At 45.5% G+C, this 23,620-nt stretch overlaps 1 protein-coding gene across 6 annotated transcripts in view; it reads left to right on the top strand.

Moving 5' to 3' along the window:
* The window catches only part of EXD1 (exonuclease 3'-5' domain containing 1), a 972,955-nt gene that overhangs the window by 230,069 nt on the left and 719,266 nt on the right, over positions 1-23,620 (top strand). For all 6 annotated transcript variants that reach the window (XM_085627141.1, XM_085627146.1, XM_085627144.1 and 3 more), the window contains one exon: positions 1,717-1,783. In XM_085627141.1, coding sequence (XP_085483267.1) covers positions 1,717-1,783 — 67 coding nt within the window. The remainder of the gene's footprint in view (positions 1-1,716; positions 1,784-23,620) is intronic.

Here is a 23,620-nt window from a genome sequence, read left to right as displayed (position 1 = left end):
GGTGGTCACTTGGTGTCCTGGATATTGCAGAAAGTGACCCGGTTAGGGTCACTCACGACCACCTCTCAGCCTTCCATACAAATGAAGTCGGTCAGACAGTAGGGAATACAAACTAAAGGTATTTATTGGAGATACACTTGATTGGAGTCCAGTCTGACCAGCCTCCTTGGATTGCTGCAGAGGGACTGACTGACTTCTGCCTACATAGTAACACATAATGTACATCTTCAGAATCACTCAAGACACGCCCAACCTGGAATTTTCCAGTTGGTAGCTAATGAACAAAGGAGATACAGAAGGATGAGCTGCAATCCTGGGACCGGGTACATGTTATCTCAGCGTCAAGGTTACTCTGCCTCTGCCCGCCACTCTAAGAGTGGGAGCAGGCTTATCTAGTGAGAAAGGTATGCGATGACAAAACAGTCTATTCATTAGTACAGCAAAGCTCAACCTTGGAGAAATACAAAAAAAATATCGAAGCTGCTTTCTGCTGAGGCAGACCGAATGATACAGAAGTCGGTTTCGATCATGGCTGAATATAAAATGGTGCAGCGAATGCTAACTTAAATTGCACAATGAATTTGACTGAAAGCATTTCTATTCCAACAATATACGAAATACTTAAAATGTATAAGCCCCGGCAGGGGACTATAGGGGGGATGGAAAAGCAACCCAGTTGGCCTGGTGACACGAATTTGGGTGCAACTATACAGAGATAAATGTAAATCAAACTTGTGCGTTAGTGAATGTGGTCTCTGCCAATGCAAGATTTAAGCTGATCCATTTCAGCTACCTCCTCCATACGGATTTTAAGCCCTTCAAACTGCATCTTATAGATATTGGTGTCTCCTCTGCGTGCCAACACTGCGGGCAGGAGGGGGCTGTGTTTGTTCATTGCTATGGAATTTTGACTGGATGTTTTCGTATTATCAGGTTTTGTAATATATCAGGTTATCTCGTAGAGACAAAAGAGTAGTTGAGGACCTGAAGGTGTTTAAGGGACATTTTGCACACTTTTGAGGAGTCGGTGAATGGAGGAGTGGTTGACTGGGACTTGGGGAGTGAGGTGGTTGAGTTAGAGCACCTCAAGTAGTGAGGAGCAGGTATATCCACGGTCACTGGAAAATATCTGCCTCCGCATGGATGGAATAGAGTGATATGACTTACATGATGTTAATCAAAGAGGACCTGGGAGTGCTAGGTGATGAGCAAGAATGATATAACTGCATTGAATTGCTGTCTTGAACTCGAGGGTTGTCACTGTTATACCGTTCTTTTTATTTTTTATTATAGAAGGATGTAATGTACAGTTGTTTGTACACTGATGACTTGCATAAATAAAGCTTAAAATAATCCTTAAGCGGAAAAGAAACCTCATTTTAGAACCCCTAGCTTGTGTGATTTTAAAATTTGTACCAATAAAGTGTAGAATTGGAGATTCCGGGTGAACTAGTACTGTTGTGCTATTTAAAAGACCACTTTTGTCAGCCAATTAACAGTAGTTAAAAGGGTGAAATGAACTAATATATTTGTTTCATATTCAACATAATAGGAGTTGTCTCTTGAATTTAAATAGAATGAACACTGAACTTAGTTGTCATGGTTTACGATGAGTCTGTATTTTGCAGATTGGCATTTTACATATTACAGATATTTAGTTTTTAATGAGAGATTTTTAAACGAGTCGAGCTGTAAACCACTTTGTTTCTTTTGCAGTGGAAATTGTAACAGAGGGAGAAGAAGGTTCTCTTGGCGAGACCAGTGATGTGCAGTCAACAAATGGGTAAATAGTGACCATATTTAACAAATTTTGAATAAACATTTTTTCTTAAATTTTCAGCTAGCGTCTCTAGTTTTCTGCAAGGTAGTTATTTCAGCTTCTTCACTTTCTAAAACTCTTAAACATGATCAACAGGAAGCTTTTGGGTTAATCCATCGCATATCTGTGAGCTCTTGAGCCAAAATAGATGGGAAAGACTGCTGGTGAATCTGTTCCTTTTTGATCATGTGCACCCATCTCAACAAGCCTAATTGAAGCTTGTCTGAGTCATTTTGGCAAGATATCTGGCATACCTCTATGCCTGAAACCTTTCAAATGAGGGCTTTTCCATATCACATACAAGTAAGCCGCTCTTAAGGGTTGAACAATTTTGGAAATCTTCATCTGTGTCTGGAGTCATCTGATGTAGGACGGTCAACATTAGGTCTGTAAATTGAAAGATTTTAAATTTGACAGTTTTTGTAAGGTGGTCATCTGACCAAATGTATTAGCAGAGTGCAATGCTGCTTTTTCCTTCTGGTCAGTGTCCCTGCCTACACACCAACAGTCTACACTCTTTTTTCAGTGCTTCAGTCCAGCTCCTTCTACCCCTTTCTCCTACTACCGTGTTTACCTTTTTGCTTCACATTTGCATTAGCTTTTCTCAGTATATTTTGCTTTCTTTCTATCACTTTACAGTGTGTTCATGGTCCAGCCCCTTCATCATGATCTTCCCTTTTTACTTTTTAGACTCCATCTTATATTGATAGATTTACCTCTGAATGTATCCTTTTTTCTACTGGTCTTATTTCCTTCCTATGTATACTTTTTTACTTTGCAAAAATATCCTCTAGAGTGCTGAAGTTATTTACAGTTCTATCGTGAAAATAAATAAGGTATAGCAATATTATTCCAAAAAACACAGAAATAGAAAATGATACCTTGATACTAAGGAAAAGAGATCGAGGGTGGAATGAGTGTCACATGTTGCTAAGGAAGAAGAGGATGTAGATACAATAATTGAGTTTTTCTTCTGAAAAAGGGAGCCCCCACTAAAATTTAATTTGGTCTGGGAGAAAAAGGGGAAACAACACAGTAGCCAAACTAATGAGAACTTCCCACTTGACCTCTACTGCTTTGTCACAAGGGCAAAATATGCTCCAATAGGTCTATGAAAAAGAAACGTATTTTAAGACATTGTATTTCTTATCAACCTTCTTTTATTTCAGGTATTGCTATTATCTCGTAATAGTTATGCTTATTTCTTTTATTTCATCAGCATATAAAAAACAGGAAATTTCCTAAAAACATACATACTATTGCGACACATATTTTTTTTGTATATATTATTTTTCTTTTTAAACACGTCCTAATATATCCAAAACACTGAGTTACTGTATATAAACATATAACAACCAACAGTTAACCCCTATTTACTCAATGACCATACAAGAAATTGTTCAGTATAACTTACATACACTCACAACCACACCATTCAAACTAACAGTCCACCCTCAAGCACATTCACAATCCTGTCAGAAGGAAAGATGTTTCCGGTCTCCATGACCCGTCGTGGGCTGAGCTCATAAAGCGTGGTCAACGCACGTTTTGGTGGAAAAACCTTGTACAGACCATGTTCTTCAGGACCTTCTTGTATTAAACAGAATTCTTCTAATCGTAGGGGTACCTATGGTATTTAAATACGAATTTTGAATAGCCCATATCTTACATAGTTCCTTAAAATAGATTGAGCCATTATTAAAAAGACTGCACATGGTTTCAGATTTGAACCGAAAAAATTTGAAAACAAAAAAAAACAGAGGATAAGAATAGGTAGAGGTCAATAGTCCAACCTCTTCTATTGAATAGTACGTGGTGCAAATTAATGCACAAGTGCACTGGATCGCTGAAGTGGGAAAACAGACAAAGAGTCAGTAGCAATGTTTCTAGTGACTCAACTGATAGTGCCATATGTCATACTCAAAATCCAAAACATGCAAAAAAGTGCGAGCAGTCTAGTGCATAGTCCTCAATTATTTTACAGTACTTTAACACAGAGTCTGTTAGTGTTGATGATCACTATATCACAGTAGATATATCTCCTACTTGCAGAAATAAACCTTGTGGGGGAGGTAGCTGGCTTTACAATTTTTCGCATATGTTCACCAGCTGCAATGCATGTCGCTATATTATCACTCAGACTCAATAATACCCGTGTGAGGCTCTAAATAATGAGGAAAATACACTTAAAAATACTATCCTCCTTTCCATAAAGTATATTGCTACTGCTGGTATCAGTGTTCAGATCTGTCATGGATAGTTCTCTTCTAGGGGATCCTCATCAATAGTCATAAGCACTAGAATATTCGCCAGTAGATAGTTATAGTTAGGACCTATTTTCCATAGGAAATCCGCAACATTCTATTCCCAATAAGTCTGGCGCCGGTTGACGAATCTTCGCAAAATTTTCCTAACTTTTGGCCAGCTCCGCTCCTACCCTGAAAGTTTTGCGGTGATTCGTCAAGCGGGGCCAAGAAAAAAGGGGGGTCCCAAAACGCGTTTTCCCCATGCAATTTCCCTAGGATCTGTTGTCGCAGCTACAGCCCGAACCGCTGAACGGAATTACACCAAATTTGGCAAAGAGGTAGTCCTCAAATCAGACTCGTGCCTTTTGCTTAAATGGTGTAAATCCGTTCAGTAGTTCCTGAGAAAATTACAGTTAAAAGTACATATATGTTCGAGGCATGTGGGCTGCTGAATTCATATCTGTGCATAGATCGCCGCCTAGTGTTGGGTCCGGATGTTTGCACGTTGTTGTCCTGGAAGAGTCTTCGAAGTATCCTGGGATAGGTGACTCCTCCCCTGGACTACAGTGCGCATGGGCATCCTCTCCATCCTCAGATTGTTTTTTTCCGCCATTGGGTTCGGATGTGCTTATCTTGACTCAAGTTAGGAAAAACTTTTTACAGGCCAAAAGGCCTTTAGTTCGCGTCGGTACTGTTCCCGATCGGTATCGATAGTTATTTGTTAGTTTACTAACTTCCAGAAACCAACTTTTTCGCATCATACCCGACCATCGACCCGACATCGACGATGGAATCGAGGACGCCCTTCAAGCGGTGCCCTGTATGCAATGCGAAATATCCCCATGTCGACGTCCACCCGGTGTGCAACAAATGCCTTTCACCGGATCACGACGAGTCCACATGTATGGCCTGTGCCCGATTCCAATCCAAGAAGACTCTCCGGAATCGTCGAGCAGCGAGACTCGAAGCGCAGCAAGCGGCACCGGCCCCGACTGACATCTTCAACGCCGAGGACGAAGATGTGCAAGACGTGGAGAACCTACCCTCCAGCCCCCCTTCTGAACACGACTCCGGATCGGAAGACGTCGAAGAACAACTCTTTCACAGAGACGAAGCCGACACCGAGGTAGGAGACTACAATGAGGCCTTAGGGGCCGAAGAGAGTAGCTCCAGTGACGAGCAAGGCCTACCCGAACAGACTTTGGATATCCCAGTGCGTCAGTCTGTGGCTCCGGTCGAGGGATCGCCTTCGGGCCTTACCCAAGACCTATCCCGCATCCATTCGGCCCCGCCCTCTGGCCCGGCCTCGGACATTCAGCGGCAGCCTATACTACCCAAAACGGCTGGTTTCCCTTCATCGAAACCGAAACCGAAAGCCGTCTCGGTTCAGCAGAAACCGAAACTGAAAGTCACACTGGTCGGATCGAAGCCCACCACGCCTTCGACGCCAGCCAAACCCGTCGGCACCGACCGCACCAAACGGGACTTCGGTGCCGAGCTTGCAGCAGCCGACGTCAGCGCCGACGCACGGAAAAAGACCATCGGTACCGCCAAGCCGCCTCGGCTCCCGGCACCGAAACAATCGGCTCCGACCACAAAGGTCAAAATGGCTGCTGGATCTCACACCACTTCGAAAACCGCACCAAAGGCACAATCATCGACGCCGTCGACAGCTACTACCTCTCCTCGACTCGATGACCCCGTGGCACCGAAGAAGTCCACGCCTGCCTCAACGGAACCGGTCGGCGCCAAAGAACCGTCGGCGTTCCAGGTGCGGCAAGTTTCAGCATCCTTGCAACGCATCAAAGATAAGGCGGCCCTCCAGGACACATCAAGCTCCGAGCCGAAAAAGGCTCAAAAAGCTTCTCCGGCACCGGCCAACATCACTTTTGGCCTGCCACCATCCACGGCGCCAAAACTGTTCGAAATCAGAACACGTGTCACCCACACCAGGATCACACCTGCAGAACACTCTCCTACGGAGACGTCGCCTTCACACATCATCGATGCCGCAACAGGCAGAATGATGCTTCACAAGAGGAAGATAACTTCTGAGCCAGCTTTGGACTCCTACCGGATCCCACTAAAGAAAAAGCTGCCAGTGGATTCGGAACCACTTCTTTACGAGCCTCTCCATGCCTCTTACCAAGATCCACAGTCCTTCTCTCCGACACACTCCGACACAGACGTTTTGGAGGACTACATGGGTGACCACGTCCCCTACCCCGGAGAGATGGACCCTCAAGGCCAACAGGACCCTGACCAAGCTTGGGATGACCCTGTAGACTCGGGTGCACCTATGGATACACAGGACCCGCAACTCTATGGAGCAAAAACGTCTCCCACAGAGGACACTGCCGCATTCAACGCCCTCATTGAACGTGCTGCGGCCAATCATGGTGTTCAACTCCACTCTGACACCATCGAGGACGATTTTCTCATGGACACTTTCGCATCCTCAGAAAAACATATTAAAACTCTACCCATGTTGAAAGGTGTCCTCAAACCAGCAAAGGACATTTTCAAAGAACCCACCAGGGCCAGAGTAATAAACCCCAGAATCGACAAAAAATATAGGTCAGCGCCTGGGGATCCTACCTATATTAGAGGACAGTTGCCTCTGGATTCCATAGTAGTCACGAATGCTCGTAAACGGGCGCACTAGCAGACGACTGGGGATGCCCCTCCCCCGGACAAAGAGTCCAAAGTGTTAGAGACCTCCGGCAAACGGGTTGCGGCCCAAGCAGCTAACATATGGCGTATTGCCAATACTCAAGCGCTCCTGGCTCGCTACGACCGAGCGCATTATGACACACTAGAAACATTACTACAACATCTCCCTGACCAATACAAAGAGGGAGCAGAGATCCTCATCAGAGAGGGACAACTCCTCACAAACGCATCCATCAAGTGTGCACTGGATGCCGCAGATACAGCTGCCAGAGCCATAAACACTAGCGTCATGTTACGACGACACGCCTGGTTACGAATCTCCGGATTCAAACCTGAGGTGCAAAATAACATCCTCAACCAGCCGGTCAACCCAGACTACTTATTCGGGCCAGAGGTTGACACCACACTAGAAAAAATAAAAAAGGACACAGACACTGCAAAGTCCATGGGGGCTCTCCAAACGCAGACCTTTCGGAGTGGCTCCTTTCGTCGCCCCGGTAATAGAGGAGCAGGTAGAGGACAGGGGTCACAGCAAACCTACAACAAGGGCAACACCCAAAGTACCTACGATAAAAACACCAGGGGTGGATATCGTGGTTCAAGCACAAAGGGCAGAGGACGCGGATACGGCAATACCAGATCCTCTCCCAAGAACAAACAGTGACGCCCTCTCCCTTCCTCCCGACCACACAACACCTGTCGGGGGAAGGTTGCAAAAGTTCCTGGACACGTGGAACTCCATCACCACGGACAGGTGGGTCAAAGATATTATCAAACACGGTTACTGCCTAGAATTAACCTCTACTCCACCCACAATACCCCCAAAACACCGTCCTATGTCCTCAGAGCACTTAGCGCTATTACAGCAGGAAGTGCTAAGCATGATGCAAAAAGGCGCAATAGAGGTCGTACCCGTCCACGAGCAAGGTACAGGGGTGTACTCCTTGTACTTTTTAATACCAAAAAAGGACGGGTCACTCAGACCTATACTAGACCTGAGACCCCTCAACCGCTATATTCTTTCGGAGCATTTCCACATGCTCACCCTGCAACAAGTCCTCCCACTGCTCAAACAGGGAGACTTCCTGGCCACACTAGACCTCAAAGATGCGTATTTCCACATACCCATTCACCCATCACACAGGAAATATCTCAGGTTCACTATTCAAGGGCAGCACTACCAATTCAAGGTTCTTCCCTTCGGCGTCACAACAGCACCCAGAGTTTTCACAAAGTGCCTAGCTACTGTGGCGGCACATCTAAGGAGGCAGCACATACACGTCTACCCTTACCTGGACGACTGGCTTGTTCAAGCAAAGTCAGCCCAGCAATGTGCCAGCCACATGTCCCGCACCATTCACCTCCTTCACAGTCTGGGGTTCTCACTAAATTACCCAAAATCACATCTCCAACCCGCACACGTACAACAGTACCTAGGTGCGACCATAGACACTCTGGCGGCCACAGCTCAGCCAAATTTAGTGAGAATCAACAGCATGCAAATGCTGATTTCCAAGTTCAAACCACAACACTCCCTTCCCGCGCGAGTGTTCATGCAGTTGATAGGCATGATGGCCTCCTGTATTTTCATAGTCCCACACGCGAGACTACATATGCGCCCGCTTCAAGAGTGCTTAGCACGTCAATGGAACCAGGCTCACGGACAACTAAAAGACCTAGTGTTGGTGAGCGGTCGGGCATACAACTCTCTGCACACAGTGCAGGGACTATGGACAACACAACAAAAGAAGATGCACATCAACCTTCTAGAACTGATGGCAATCTTCCTGTACTTTGAATGCTTTCATAGCCACTTGTGCAACAAAGTCGTGTTGATCCGGACGGACAACATGACCGCCATGTACTACATACAGAAGCAGGGAGGAACACACTCTCCACAGTTGTCTCATCTGGCTCAGAGCATGTGGAAGTGGGCCATTCAGAGGAACATGTTCCTCATGGCGGAACACCTCCCCGGCAAGGACAACTAGATGGCGGATCTGCTCAGCAGACACAGCCACCAGATGCACGAGTGGGAGTTACACCCATCAGTACTCCAACCGTACTTCCAGCAATGGGGTCATCCAGAGATAGACCTATTCGCCACAAGCGAAAACGCAAAATGCCAAAGCTTTGCCGCCAGGTTCCCACATCCACAGTCGCAGGGCAATGCGATATGGATGAACTGGTCCGGCAGATTTGCGTACGCTTTTCCCCCAGCACCGTTGATACCGCTGGTGGCTCGCAAACTCAGACAACACTCACTGACACTCGTCCTGGTTGCTCCAACGTGGGCACGCCAGCCATGGTACACCACTTTTCTCGAACTTTCCGTGGTGCCGCATCAAAGGCTGCGGATCAAACCCGCGCATTTGACGCAGAACCATGGAGAGATTCAGCACCCAGATCCGCAACAGCTGAACCTGGCAATCTGGCTCCTGAAGTCCTAGAGTTTGGCTACCTAAACCTGCCACCTGACTGTATGGACATCATTAAGGAAGCTAGAAGACCCACTACCAGAGCTTGCTATGCAGCCAAATGGAAAAGATTTGTCATCTATTGCAATAATAATGACATTAACCCACTAGACGCATCCATCCAAAACATAATTTGTTACCTCTTACACCTATACCGATGCAATCTGGCGTACACCTCGATACGTGTCCATTTGACCGCAATATCAGCCTATCTCCAGAACAGGCAGCACCTCTCTTTATTCAGAGTGCCTGCCATCAAAGCATTCTTGGAAGGACTCAAACGAGTAATTCCTCCAAGCCACCCACCGGCTCCGATGTGGAACCTCAACTTGGTCCTCACACGCCTGATGGGTCCACCCTTTGAACCTCTACACTCATGCGAGATTCAATTCCTTACCTGGAAAGTAGCTTTCCTAGTAGCGATCACTTCTTTAAGAAGAGTTAGTGAACTCCAGGCACTAACCGTTCAAGAGCCATTTATACAGGTTCACGCCAACAGGGTCGTACTACGTACCAACCCCAAATTCATGCCCAAGGTGATATCGCAGTTCCACATGAATCAAACTATTGAACTGCCTGTTTTCTTTCAAAACCCACAAACTGTCGCAGAAAGAGCACTCCATACACTAGATATGAAGCGAGCCCTCATGTACTATATCGACAGGACTAAGATCTTTAGGAAGACTAAACAACTTTTCGTGGCCTTTGCCCCACACCACAAAGGTAACGCTATCTCCAAAGCAGGTATAGCCAGATGGATCGTTAAATGTATTCAAATTTGCTATCAAAAGGCTAAACGCACATTAACGATTCCCCCACGAGCCCACTCAACACGCAAGTTAGGGGCCTCCATGGCTTTCCTGGGAAACATCCCTTTGCATGATATATGTAGAGCAGCCACCTGGTCCACTACACACACATTTACCAAACACTATTGTGTAGATGTGCAATCAAAACAGCAGGCAGCTGTAGGACAGGCTGTTCTCAAAACTCTTTTTCAGACCGCTGGCACTGGTAGCCGCCGCTAATAGGAGGTACTGCTATGTATTCTATGCACAGATATGAATTCAGCAGCCCACATGCCTCGAACTGAATATGCTACTTACCAGTATGCATCTGTTCTTGGCATGTAGGGCTGCTGACATTCATATCGCCCTCCCTCCTCCCCGGCGCCTGTAGCAGCTGCAGCTCTCAGAATTACTGTAAGCATGGTCATCACTTTCTGTATCTACACCATCACTGCCACAATGGCGAAAAACAATCTGAGGATGGAGAGGATGCCCATGCGCACTGTAGTCCAGGGGAGGAGTCACCTATCCCAGGATACTTCGAAGACTCTTCCAGAACAACAACGTGCAAACATCCGGACCCAACACTAGGCGGCGATCTATGCACAGATATGAATGTCAGCAGCCCTACATGCCAAGAACAGATGCATACTGGTAAGTAGCATATTCAATCTATGGCCGGGGAGGATCCGCGGACCCTCCCCGCACCCAGCGCGCACCCTGCCGTGCACGAGCTGAATGCTAATTGGCTGTCAACACTCCAGATCAGGAAGTGTTGGCAGCCATCTTGTGCCTCGGTAGAAAAAAATTAGCCCCCGGGGGGCCAAGTCACTGGATGACGTCATTTGAGATGTCATCAGTGATGTCATGAGTGATGTCACTGACCATGTCATGAGTGATGTAATATGTGACGTCATCAGCAGTGCATTGCGGGGGCGCGAGTTATAGTTAGCTGAACTAACTATAACAGGGGAATTTCTAGGGTTTTGTACGAGGGAAATGTCCAGCTAACTATAACACCCCTGAAACCTATGGTTTTTTCAGTGAAAAAAAAAAAATATATATATATATATATATATATAATTGCTCCACTGCACCATCCAAAAACGGATCACTCGCTGGCGGGTACTGCTCGCACGGTGGTGCCCCATTTCCAATATTAAGCTCACAAAGTCCCTTACTCCCGTCCAGGAAAAAGGCAGCGGCACTCGCGGGTTTAGTTCAACTAAACCTGCGAGTGCCGGTGCCTTTTTCCCGGACGGGAGTAAGGGACTTTGTGAGCTTAAAATATATATATATATATGCAGCTCGCCGCTGACACTGCCTTACTCAGACAAAGTGACGAAGAGCGGACTCAAGGAAATAGTGCCAATCAAAGTGCTTTATTTAATCGCCCAGCCAGACCGCCATTACGCGTTTCTTCCCCCACTCGGGTCTTGATCACATGACGCGTTGCTAACGGAAGAAGCGGCATTTAAGCTACTAATCAGGAAATGGCATCATACTATTGCGACATTGGCCATGAACAGAAAAGAATTACTACAAATAATTATCGCAAGTGCTGTGCATTGCCTCATGTGTTGATACATCATAAAAACATATAAATATATAAATACATACATAAATATAAATAAATTTAAATATCCATACCAGTTTAAAAAAATGATGTTTGTCCTTAAAAACACATGCACGATAGTGAATTTAGGCTGCTACAACATAAATGAATTTCTACATATAGGATTTCTAAATAGAATTTCCTGGATTCATCGCATTCTTTTTTGCAAATGCTGAGTCGAACTTTTACCAACAATATTAAAATTGATATAATAATGCTGTTTCATCAATAATTCTCATGTTCAAGTCCACAGTAGTGCCCAAGTGGGCCTTTATTTTAGCCAATATCCTCAAAGTTAGACCTTAAAATGTAACCACTTCAAAAAATTATGTGCAAATAGTGCAAAGTTATGTTAAAATGTAGGGAAAACTTATCCCAATGTTTAAATAAAACGAGGGTATGCCAGATATCATCTCTATTGGTCATTACTAAAACCTACAATGGTATGTGGGATTTTTATTTTTTTCCTCTTCTATTTGCACTTCTCCCATCCATAACCATTTTATATACAAAGCTGTTCTGTATCTTATATCAGTCATAAAGTGAGCCCACATTAGGCACGGTCTGGAGGACTAGAGACAGGTATAGAAATCTTCGCTAGCATTCATTCCAGCCGGACTTTTAGTATTAAGCTCTAAAATGTAGCGAGTCTCCAAGAGGTGCAATTTCCCCACACGATTGCCACCGCGTTTCATTGGTGGGACCGTGTCTATCACAAAATAGTGGAGAAAATTTGGATTGCTGTCGTGTCTGCTCAAAATGCCTAGCGACAGGATAAGCCTGATCCTTACCTATAATAGCTCTAATGTGCTGGAGTATCCTCTTGTGGGCCGGTAACCTGGTACTGCCAACATACCTCAGCCCACATGGACACTCCAGCACATACACAGCAAATTCAGTCTTGCACGTCAATCTTTTCTTAATCCGGACAGGTTTAGATTTAAAGGGACTAATGTAATGGGTTTTACTACAACCAAATTTGCATGCCTTACAAATAAAACACTTCTTAAATCCCTTAATTTGTGCCATCCAAGTTGTTGGAATGGCCCCCTCCGGGCTATTACTGACCAAGCTGGTGCTCATAGATGGGGTTTTTCTAAAAGTTAATGCTGGTTTATTAGCGACTAAGTCGCCAATAACTGAATCTCCCTGCACTAAGTTCCAGTTACGATTGAACATTTTCCTGAGCTCCTGATGTTGCCTGCTATAGGTTAGAATAATCCTAGATTGGATATTTGAAGTAGTATTGCTAGATAAACATCGCTTAGCTTTGGGAAGCAACCATTCACCCCTGGGTAAATTCCTTGTTTTCCTAATAGCGCTGTCTATCACATTCAGTGAGTAGCCCCTTGCCAAAAAACGAAGTTTACTAGCTTCCTGTGCAATTTCACAATCTGCATCTGAACTACATATACGCCTGATACGCAGCATCTCACCATATGGGATGCTGCGTATTAAGTGATGCAGATGGTGAATGGTGGCTGGAGGCGTGAAGAATTGTGTTGCCTGCAGTGGGTTTTCTATATAATCTTGTTGCCAGCGAATTGTTATCCACATAAACCTCCACATCTAAGAAATATACCGATCTTTGGTTGATCATAGATGTAAAGTGCAAATTCAAACAATTAATGTTAAGCATCTCCACAAATACATGCGCTCTTTGCTCTGTGCCGTTCCAGATAAAGAACAAATCGTCTATGTACCTTAGGTAGACAATAACATTTTGCAACATCATTTCCTTGACTTCACCCATCAGGACCTGCTCCTCCGACAGTCCCATATGCAAACATGAGTAACTAGGGGAGAAGCAGGCCCTCATAGCAATGCCCCTAATTTGATGGTAAATCTGATTGTTAAAGAGGAAGAAATTTTGTTCAAGACCTGCAGATACCATTGACATCAGCATTCTATTATGGGACGCACAGTTCATTGGTCGCAGATTTAAAAAGTGTTCCACTGCCTTTAAACTATCACAATGTCTTATTGAAGTGTAGAGCGATGTCACATCAAGAGTCATTAATAACATGTCTGCATTCCACGCTACATGTTCAATTTTACGCAAGAAGTCCGACGTGTCTTGTACAAAAGATGTTAATCCCCTAACCCAATCCTGGAGGAAAAAATCAACATATTTAGAAGTGTTCTCCATAGCGCTATTAATGGCAGAAATAATCGGTCTGCCAGGTGGTTTAACAGTATTTTTGTGCACCTTGGGTATTAAATAGAACGTGGGGATAACTGGATGTTCTTTCTTAAAGAACCGGTACTCAAGAAGTTTACGATGATGTTCATCCCATGCTGTTTTTACAATGTGGATATTACTTTTTCTGTAACACGCAGCGTCGGCTAGTTGTAGTCCAGCTTATTCCATGTACAGCTGACGTGGCCATAGGACCTCGTTGCCACCCTTGTCCGCCTGTCTTATAATGATATTAGTATCTGATTCTAATTTCTTCTTAAGTTGCTGTTAACACCATAGCGGGTTTTATTAGTGGCAATGTACAACTTTTTCAAATCCTGAGTGACAAGCTCATGATAGATATCCAAATTATCGCGCAGCATGATTGGTTGAAAGGTTGATTTAGGTTTAAAAGGTCTTGCATATGCTCCTTTACCCCTTTGCTATGTAGTGTCTATATCTAGTATTGCTCCTCCTTGTTCATTTTGTAGAGCCCATGCTGTTTCGAATAAGCCGACATCACCAGCTGTTAAAAGGGAAGGGCTACCTAGAGTATCATCTATTGGTGAAGCATTTTTCTTTTTGGGTTGCAGCATGTGGAATTTATTTAATTTAAGCTTCCGTACAAACCTAAAAGTATCCATTCTCGTATCTGCATAGTTAATGGTGGGCAATACGATAGACCTAATCCCAGGACCGTTTTTTCTGCCGTTGTTAAAGGCACATTAGTTAAATTGATTACTGCATTGGAGTTTGCACTTGTATCTGATTCCTGTTCTGGAATCGATTCCATCTTCCCCTTGTTGTTTTTTTGCCCACATTTTTTATTTCTTTTACGGCATTTACGTCTCTGGTTTCGCCTATAGTTGATTTTTTGTTTTTGGCTCCAGGGGGCCCACGTGGCCTCAAAGTATCTCGTCTGTCTTGGTACAGGCAATCGACCTCCTGTGCTAGGGATAATTTGGTAAACCCCAGTTGTTGCGCCCTGGTAACATCACCTTCCGGGTCACTTTCAGCGGCCGAACTCAACTCGGAAGCTGAGGTCGACATTGCCGTTGCCTCTCCCGATTTTCTCTGTATTGGTCTGTTTGCTCGTGCTTTAACCGCATCATATCTGCGGGCATATGTAAATACTTGGCCATTTTGATAATCTGCCCGATCTCTTTCAAACTTGAACGCCTTCCTTCTCTTGATTACTTCCTCATCCTTGCTAAGACGTGCCATCATATCATCTCTTAGTTTCTTTGTCTGGTCGGTGCTTTCCATTTTTCCTAATTTGGCGCGATCACTTTCCGCATATTTCATCCGTATGGTCATTAGTTTGCTGGATGAATCAAGATTGGATACTGCCCACTCTGCAAGCATGGCCGGGTCGGGATTCTCGTAACTTGGTGCCAAGGTAATCCGTAATCCCCTCGGCACCCTTCCGACCTCCAAGTAGTGGGATAATGACCTATGCTCCCAACACTGTTCAGAGCGCATTAGCTTTTCCTATCTTTTATACATCTCCCTGGTATTTGGGCTTCCTGATATATTGATACAGTTCTCAACAGCCGTCGACTCCCCAGCCGGGGAGTCCTGAAACCTAGAGCTGGCCGCCTCTTCTCGATAACGCAACGCGTCGGCGGACATAATGGCTGTGGTTGTGGCTTAATATTTAAGAGCCTGATTGGAATTATGGTGGTCAACTATTTGAAAGTGTCCAAGTCGCACACCGTGCACGCTCCCCACTAGGAATTCTGCCCAGTCCTACCTTTGCAGATTGCCTGGCGCTTACATATATATTATAATAATAAAGCAAATGCAGCCTTTCATAACCAGAGCTGAATAATACTGTAAGGACTCCCCTGTATATCATGAACAATACCTTAAAAACCAGGGAAAAACAGCAAAGCATGTTTGAAAACTGCTTTAATGCTTAGCACTTATCACAATCTCTCAGCAATGACTGAAAGCATTGACAGCTCACAGGCTGCATTGCAGAAAACATAGCCCAGAAAAGCTGAAAAGCTAACTCATAGCAACATAGAAATAAACTGGCACCGTACCTTTAAGGCAGCCATGACCCCCAACTTCCCATCATGCCTCAGGGGTGGCAGTTAGGTCAGTTGTTCTTTCCGGCTCCTTCAGGCAGGACCCTGGTTACATAGTTCCACTTCTTTCTGATTTTAGTCAGAAATAATCTTCAGTTTTCTGGAAAAATGTATCTTACTTCGACGTTTTTAAACTTAAGTAAGGTGCTATTTTTTTCTGGCTGATTTTGGCATTTTTTCCACTCAAAATGCCATCTTTTTTTGACCCTTGCCCTTCTTGGGGAAAAAAAGAAGGCCAGGTCAGACTCTCATGCAGTCTGTATTCTCTGTCTACCTAAGGACCATGTCCCCAAGACTTGCCCTCATTGCCAGTCTTTATCTAACAGAACTCTAAAAGACAGAGAGCGTATCCGTCTTTACGGGCTTGCAAAATCATCTTCCAAACGCAGGTCGCTGGTAAGAAAGGGCTCTAAGAGGGCCAGATCTTCTTCTAGAAGCAAGATTCCATCATCGTCGAGCTCGGCGCTGAGAAAACTACCACCAGTGGGACATACGTCCAAGAAAAGACCTTCAACGGCGGGCTTGCCGTCGAGAGAACGCCGACATACAGGTACGTCACTTCATTCATACAGGTACGTCGAAGAGTCGTGAACCTCCGCCGTCGATAACCCGGCGACGACCGGCGTCGAGGAGCAGAAGTCCACCGCCGACGTCATCTCGGCGACAATCGGTGTCGAATAGCAGAAGTCCTCCGCCGTCGTCAACCCGGCGACGATCGGTGTCGAGGATCAGAAGGCCACCGCCGTCGTCGACACGGCGATGATCGGCGTCGAGGATCGGAAGCCCTCCGCCGTCGTCAACACGGCGACGATCGGCGTCGAGGCGCAGAAGTACTCGACATCGAGAAGGAGGTCAAGGTCGGCGTCAAGAAGGGCTCCGTCACAGCAGGTCATATGCTCGACGTCGAGACCCACATCAGTGAGGTCTGGAGAAGGTTCAGTAGTTTTGGTGACAGAATCAGCGTCACAGCACTCATCCTCTCATTCCTCGAGACGCCCTTCAACGCATTCACCATCTGCGTCCCCAGAGCGACATTCGGGGAGGTCACTTAAAAGATCTTTCACATCACGGGAGGGCTTCTCCTTCTGTTCACTTATCTCCAAGGTGGCTTCTTCCTATCCATCATTGGAGTAAGAATCCGACAGGAGAATCACGACGAGAGGAGGAATACGCCAGTCCGATCCACAGATCTCCTCTGCAAAGGTTGGTGCAAGAGGTGGATAGATCACCTTCAGCTACACGTCGGGTCCGTACTGGCAGATCGCGGGAGCGCAGACCTTCTACTTCCCATCACAAAAGGAGAAGGTCTCCTACATGGTCCTTCTCCACCTGCTCCTCTAAAAGGGAATATTCACCCACCCTATCGGATAGCCCTCAATCGAGAGTGTCTCCGATAGATTATATAAATACGTATCATGAGGTGCTTCAGAGAGGGGCTCAGAAGCAGAACATCGAGATGTCGACTCCTCAAGTTGCAACAACGGTGATTTTTGAGACACTACATCAGAGATCTGCGTCTCGTCCGTTGCTGCCTCTGGTTTCTGGTCTTCTGGAACCAGTGATGGACATTTTCCTAGCTCCCTCTACAATTAATGCCGCACCGGCTAGAATTCAGAAGAAACACAAGCCTGCTGAAGCAGACCCGGTATTCTTGAAATCAGATCCGACTGCGGATTCTGTTATCGTCGCGGCGGCAAGAAAAACACACGCAGTGAAGGCAACTTCGTTGGTCCCCCCTGACAAAGAAAGTAGGACCCAGGATTCTTGGGGGCGGAAAGATTGCGGGTCTGCAGCATCATCGCTAAAAGTATCTAGCGCACCAGCCTTATTAGGCTGCTACGACAGAGCCTTATGGGACTCCTTGGACCGTTTCAAGGAAAAGCTGCCAAAGGAAGATCAAAGGGACTTTGAAGAGGTTATCAAGGACGGATCCCTTGTAGCCAACCAAGTGATTATCACGGCAGCGGATGGTGCCACGCTGTCGGCGCATTCTTATGTGCATGGGATTTGCGCTAGGAGGTCTGCCTGGTTAAGACTAACAGCCCTCAAGCCAGTTGCACAACAGAGGATCCTTAACCTGCCCTTTTCTGGCTCCTCACTGTTTGGCATCCATACCGATGAGGAGATGGCTAGGATGAAAGCCGAGTTAGACACTCTGAAGGCGGTGGGATTAGAAAAGAAATAAAGAGTTCAAGCGGAGATACAGACCCAACCAGCACAAGAGCTAACCCCTCAGTGGTCCCAAAACAAAAATCAAGGAAAGTCGCAGTTCCAAAGCCTTAAGTCAAACAGAGGTAGAGGAGGTAATCCGCAGCAGTCCTCTACCACAGCTAGATCAGCAGGGAAACCATGAGCAAGAGCTTCCTCTGGCGCCGTTGCCCACTCCAGTGGGAGGAAGTGTTTCACATCATCTGAGAGAGTGGTGCAACATAACAAAAGATCGTTGAGTGCTCCGTATACTACGCAATGGATACGCACTACGTTTTTGTGTGTCTCCAAAGGACATCCCTCCGAAAAGATCTCGTCCTCACCAGCTAAAGTTATTACGACAGGAAGTGGTAACCCTTCTGCGAAAAAAGGCCATAGAAGAGGTTCCTCCTTCTCAGCGGGGGAAGGGAGTTTATTCCAGGTACTTTCTTGTGCCAAAAAGAGATCAAGAGCACAAATTCCGACCTATCCTGGACCTTCGATCACTGAACAAAGTCATCTTGAAGGAGAAGTTTCGCATGTTGGCGCTTCATCAAATATGTCCACATCTGCAAACAGGAGATTGGATATGTTCGATGGACCTCCAAGATGCCTACTTCCACATACCTATCATTCCACGTCATCGCAAATACCTACGATTCGTGGTCGGCAGCAAACACTACCAGTTCAAGGTGTTGCCCTATGGGCTGAAATCTGCCCCATGGGTCTTTACCAAGTGCATGCCGGTGGTGGCGGCAGCTCTACACAGAAGGGGTCTGTTCGTTTACCCGTACTTGGACGATTGGCTCCTGAAAGGACCATCCCCTCAGCAAGAAAGGAGCGATTTTCAAGTCTGTCTAGATCTACTCCGCAGGCTAGCTCTGCATGTGAACATGGAAAAATCGGTTCACCGGCCTACCCATGCGATCCATTATTTGGGCTCCACTCTGGATTCAAACTTAGGAAGAGCGTTTCCTTCGGAGGAGAGACTTTCTTCAGTGCAACAGAAATGCAAAACTCTTCTCCGGGCAGCTCGTCCAACGGTCCGGCAAGTGGCATCTCTGCTAGGATCGATGGCTTCTTGCATATTTCTCATTCCCAACGCCAGGCTGAGAATGAGACCATTGCACCAGGACCTAGAGGACAAGTGGGATCAAGCATTGGGTCACTAGGAAGACCAAATTGTGCTTTCGCAAGCAGCAAAATCGTCTATTCTATGGTGGACTCGACCAAAGAACCTCTTAGTGGGAGTCCCCTCCCATCAACCAGTTCAGACACAGTCCTTGGTAACGGATGCATCTCTACAAGGGTGGGGAGCACACATGGATTGCCTGCAGATGCAGGGACGGTGGTCCATCAAGGAGCAATCCTACCATATAAACATGTTGGAGCTGCGAGCAGTCCATCTAGCTCTGAAAGCTTTTCAGCCCTCAATCACGTCCAACTCGATCCTGATCCAAACAGACAACACGACCACCATGTATTACCTCAACAAACAGGGTGGTACGCGCTCTCGCCCGCTCTCCCTGGAAGCTCAAACGATATGGCACTGGATTTTAGCCCGAGGCCTCTCCATCACAGCGGTGCACCTTCTAGGGGAGCGAAACGTGCGAGCGGACGCACTCAGTCGGCACTTTGAAGATAAGCCAGACTGGGTGCTAAATGACGAGGTAGTGGCAGATATTTTCCATCAGTGGGGGCAACCTTCCATAGATTTGTTTGCAGACCAAAACAAAAAATGCCACGCCTTCGCATCCATGTTCCACCGTCCAGGGACGAGGGGGATTCTCTTGATGGATTGGTCCGGAATATTTGCATACGTCTTTCCTCCCCTGTCTCTAATCCCGAAGGTGGTATCCAAACTCATCTGATCCAACATGACTATGATCTTGATAGCTCCGGACTGGCCTCATCAGTGGTGGTACCCAGACCTGTTACAGTTGTCGGTGCTCCTCCACAAGAGACTACCTTACAGATCGGACCTGATGACCAAGATGGACGGGAAGATTCTACATCCCAACCTTCCCTCACTGAACTTGGCAGCATGGCTCCTGAGGTCCTGCAATATGGACACTTGAATTTACCGCAGGACTGTATGCACAACCTAAAAGAGGCAAAGAGACTTTCCACAAGGGCGTCATACTCTTTTGTGAAAAAGATTCTACTTGTGGTGCACTTGTAATAATTTTAACCTACTACAGGGCAGGAGGAGGTAATTCTTCCTTACCTCCTGTACTTCGCCAAATCAGGTTTAAAGTATTCCTCGATCAGGGTACACTTAGCGGCCATTACGGCCTACAGAAAGTCTCCAAACCAGCCTTCCTTTTTTCAGCTACCGGTGGTCAAGGATTTCCTACAGGGGTTGAAGTAAGTGTATCCCCATGTTCGGCCTCCTTCTCCTCCTTGGGAGTTGAATGTAGTCCTCTCTAGATTGATGGGTCCTCCTTTTGAGCCCATCCATAAGGCCACGTTGCAGTATTTGACATGGAAGACCGCCTTCTTAGTTGCGATAACATCAGCGCGCAGCGTAAGTGAAATCCAAGCGCTGTCTGCCAAAGAGCCGTATACTATTTTTCACCACAACAGGGTAGTGTTAAGGACTCACCCTGCTTTTTTTGCCAAAAGTTGTATCTGATTTTCATGTTAACCAGTCAATCTCCCTACCATCCTTTTTTCCCAATCCCGGAAATCCTGTGTAGAAGTCACTCCACTTAGACCTTAAGAGAGTACTCAAGTTCTATTTGGAAGGAACAAAAGGCATAAGGAAATCAGATCAATTGTTTTTAAATTATGGTTCCATGAGGACAGGCTTTCCAGCTTCCAAAAGGTCCATTTCGAGATGGATGGTGTCCTGTATAAAATTGGCTTACCAGTTGGCAAATAAACCCCTACTGTTGTCGCCTAAAGCACACTCCACTAGGGGGCTACAATAGTTTTCTTGCATGATGTTCCAATGGCAGAAATTTGCAAGGCAGCAACCTGGAGATCGGTACATACTTTCACAAGGCATTATTGTCTTGAATCCGATTCCAGGGCGGATACTCAAGTAGGCCAAGCCTCCTTGTGGAATCTATTCAGATAAGATATCTGGGCTTTCAAGTTTAGTTGTGTGAGCTTGATTATTAATTATTTTTTTCCTTTGCCCGCAGGTGTATGAGATGAGGCTCGCTATTCTATTCTAGGGCTTATGACTATTGATGAGGATCCCCTGGAAGAGAAGGATTAGTTACTTACCTGTAATCCTAGTTCTCTTCCAGGGGTATCCTCGTCAAAGTCCTAAGCGACCCTCCCGCCTCCCCGGGCAAAGGAACATTGTTTTTAAGGAATTGTCAACTCTTTTTGTCATGGCTTTTGAGTCACCGCAAAGAACAACTGAACGAACTGTCACCCCTGAGGCATGATGGGAAGCTGGGGGTCATGGCTGCCTTAAAGGCACGGTGCCAGTTTATTTCTAGGTTGCTATGAGTTAGCTTTTCAGCTTTTCTGGGCTGTGTTTTCTGCAATGCAGCCTGTGAGCTGCCAATGCTTTCAGTCCTTGCTGAGAGATTGTGCTAAGTGCTAAGCATTAAAACAGTTATCAAACCTGCTTTGCTGTTGTTTTTCCCTGGATTTTAAGGTATTGTTCATGATATACAGGGGAGTCCTTACAGCATTATTCAGCTCTGGCTATGAAATGCTGCATTTGCTTTTTTATTTCATATATATATATATATATAAGTTTGTCACATATATGATCGTGTTTCCGGGGTCCCCTGCATGGGCGGAAATATTCTAGTGCTTATGACTTTGATGAGGATACCCCTGGAAGAGAACTAGGATTACAGGTAAGTAACTAATCCTTTTACATTGTCAGAAAAAGATCTATCCCCGTGCCATACTGGCCTTCTACATTAGTGGGACCAATCGTCCGATGCTCCACCTCATTCGGCACTTGAGTTTCTGGGTATGTCTAGTCACCTGCAGGAAATTGACATGAGGTGTTTACATTGCTAAAAGGATTATTGGCCTCATTTTTATCACGTTTTATTACTATGATCGGCAAAGTTAAATATTATTAGGTCTATGGCCCCACCTTTTTCGCCTTGGTGTCTGTTAAAATCTAAACGTCATCTCATAGAGGTTAGTTGTGCACTCTGTCTGACCATTTTTAATGAAACCCTCTGCGGTACTTGTAACGAAGGACCAAGCTTCACTTCTTGTCGTACTGATACTATGAGATATAAGGATAAAAAAGGTATAACCATAGCGCACGTAAAGTATACACATAGCACCTGTGAATGCTATTTGAAATAGGTTACATGTAGAAAGAGTTTAATGCTCCTATCATACATCGTACAACAAGCTCTCAGCTTACTGGGGAACAGGTTATCATTATTATCTAGGACCCTACTTGGTGCCACTAAAGTCATGCTTACAATGCCGTCATGATAAACTGGGTACCCTAAAGTTCTTCTACATTGGCTAAAGTTCTACAGATCCCAGTCCTCCTTATTGGTGACACACAGGCACAACATAACTCACCAAAAAACTTCTCTTCGACCGCAGACCTCCGGGACAGCCACGTGTCACAATGAAGTAGGACGGGCTGAACCGGGTGTCTTATAACTTCCACGATGTTGGCATTAGCGTGGATGCGTCCCAGAATGACGTATTCGACGTACCGTCGACTGGGGGCGGGGCAACACGATTCTAAGCATCCTGATTACTCTTGTTAGTGCGAGCGCCAGATTGGAGTGTCGATCGTCTAGAGGCACACTTTAAAAATCTTAACCAGTATATAATAATAATGTGAGGCACATGGGTGGAGCAACGCCCACAGTGCTGATTACATTCGTAGATGTTTTGTTGACACTGAGCAGTACAAAGGGATTGAATTGAGACAAAATAAACAACATGAATGTATTGTTGCTGTTTAGGTCTTGAGCAGGTTAAATATACTTGGTGATATCATCAAATAACACCACTATACTTTAAAGCCGGGCTGTTTGTGATAAGTGCAAATAAGTTTAACACTTGACATAAGATTAATATGCTATGAAGTGATACAAGGTACTATCAGTTTGAGATGGCCCATTGTGGGAATGGACCCAATGATGGCAGCAATCATATATTGCTAATCGATCAACCCTTATATTATTTCTGGGTAACATTCCAAACAATTCCCTCATTTAATCCCGCTTTCACCGTATCAAAAGTGAAGATCCAGAACGTTTCCCTTTGTTTGTGCATGTGTTCCATAGATTATCCTATTTTCGATTTTACTTTCTCTAAAATTAACCATCTCATGTCTTTTGTGCTTTTTGTCCCGGCAATGTTGTACAATGGGGCTGCCATCTTACCCGTACGAATAGCAGAATTATGTTCGTTGAAATTCTCTGCTGGTTTCCCCAATGTACGTCAATGGACAAGGGCACAATAGCATGTAGACAATGTTTTGGCTTTTAAAATTGGTTTGATCTATTAATCTTCCTTCTTTGCCATTTTGCTGCCAACAATCAGTGACTATGGCAGACTCACCCGCGAAAACAATTGATGGACAGAAT

This window comes from Triturus cristatus, chromosome 9, assembly GCF_964204655.1.
Source record: "Triturus cristatus chromosome 9, aTriCri1.1, whole genome shotgun sequence".
NCBI lineage: Eukaryota > Metazoa > Chordata > Amphibia > Caudata > Salamandridae > Triturus > Triturus cristatus.
Note: the sequence above shows the minus strand (reverse complement) of the source record. Positions and strands in the feature narration are given on the sequence as shown.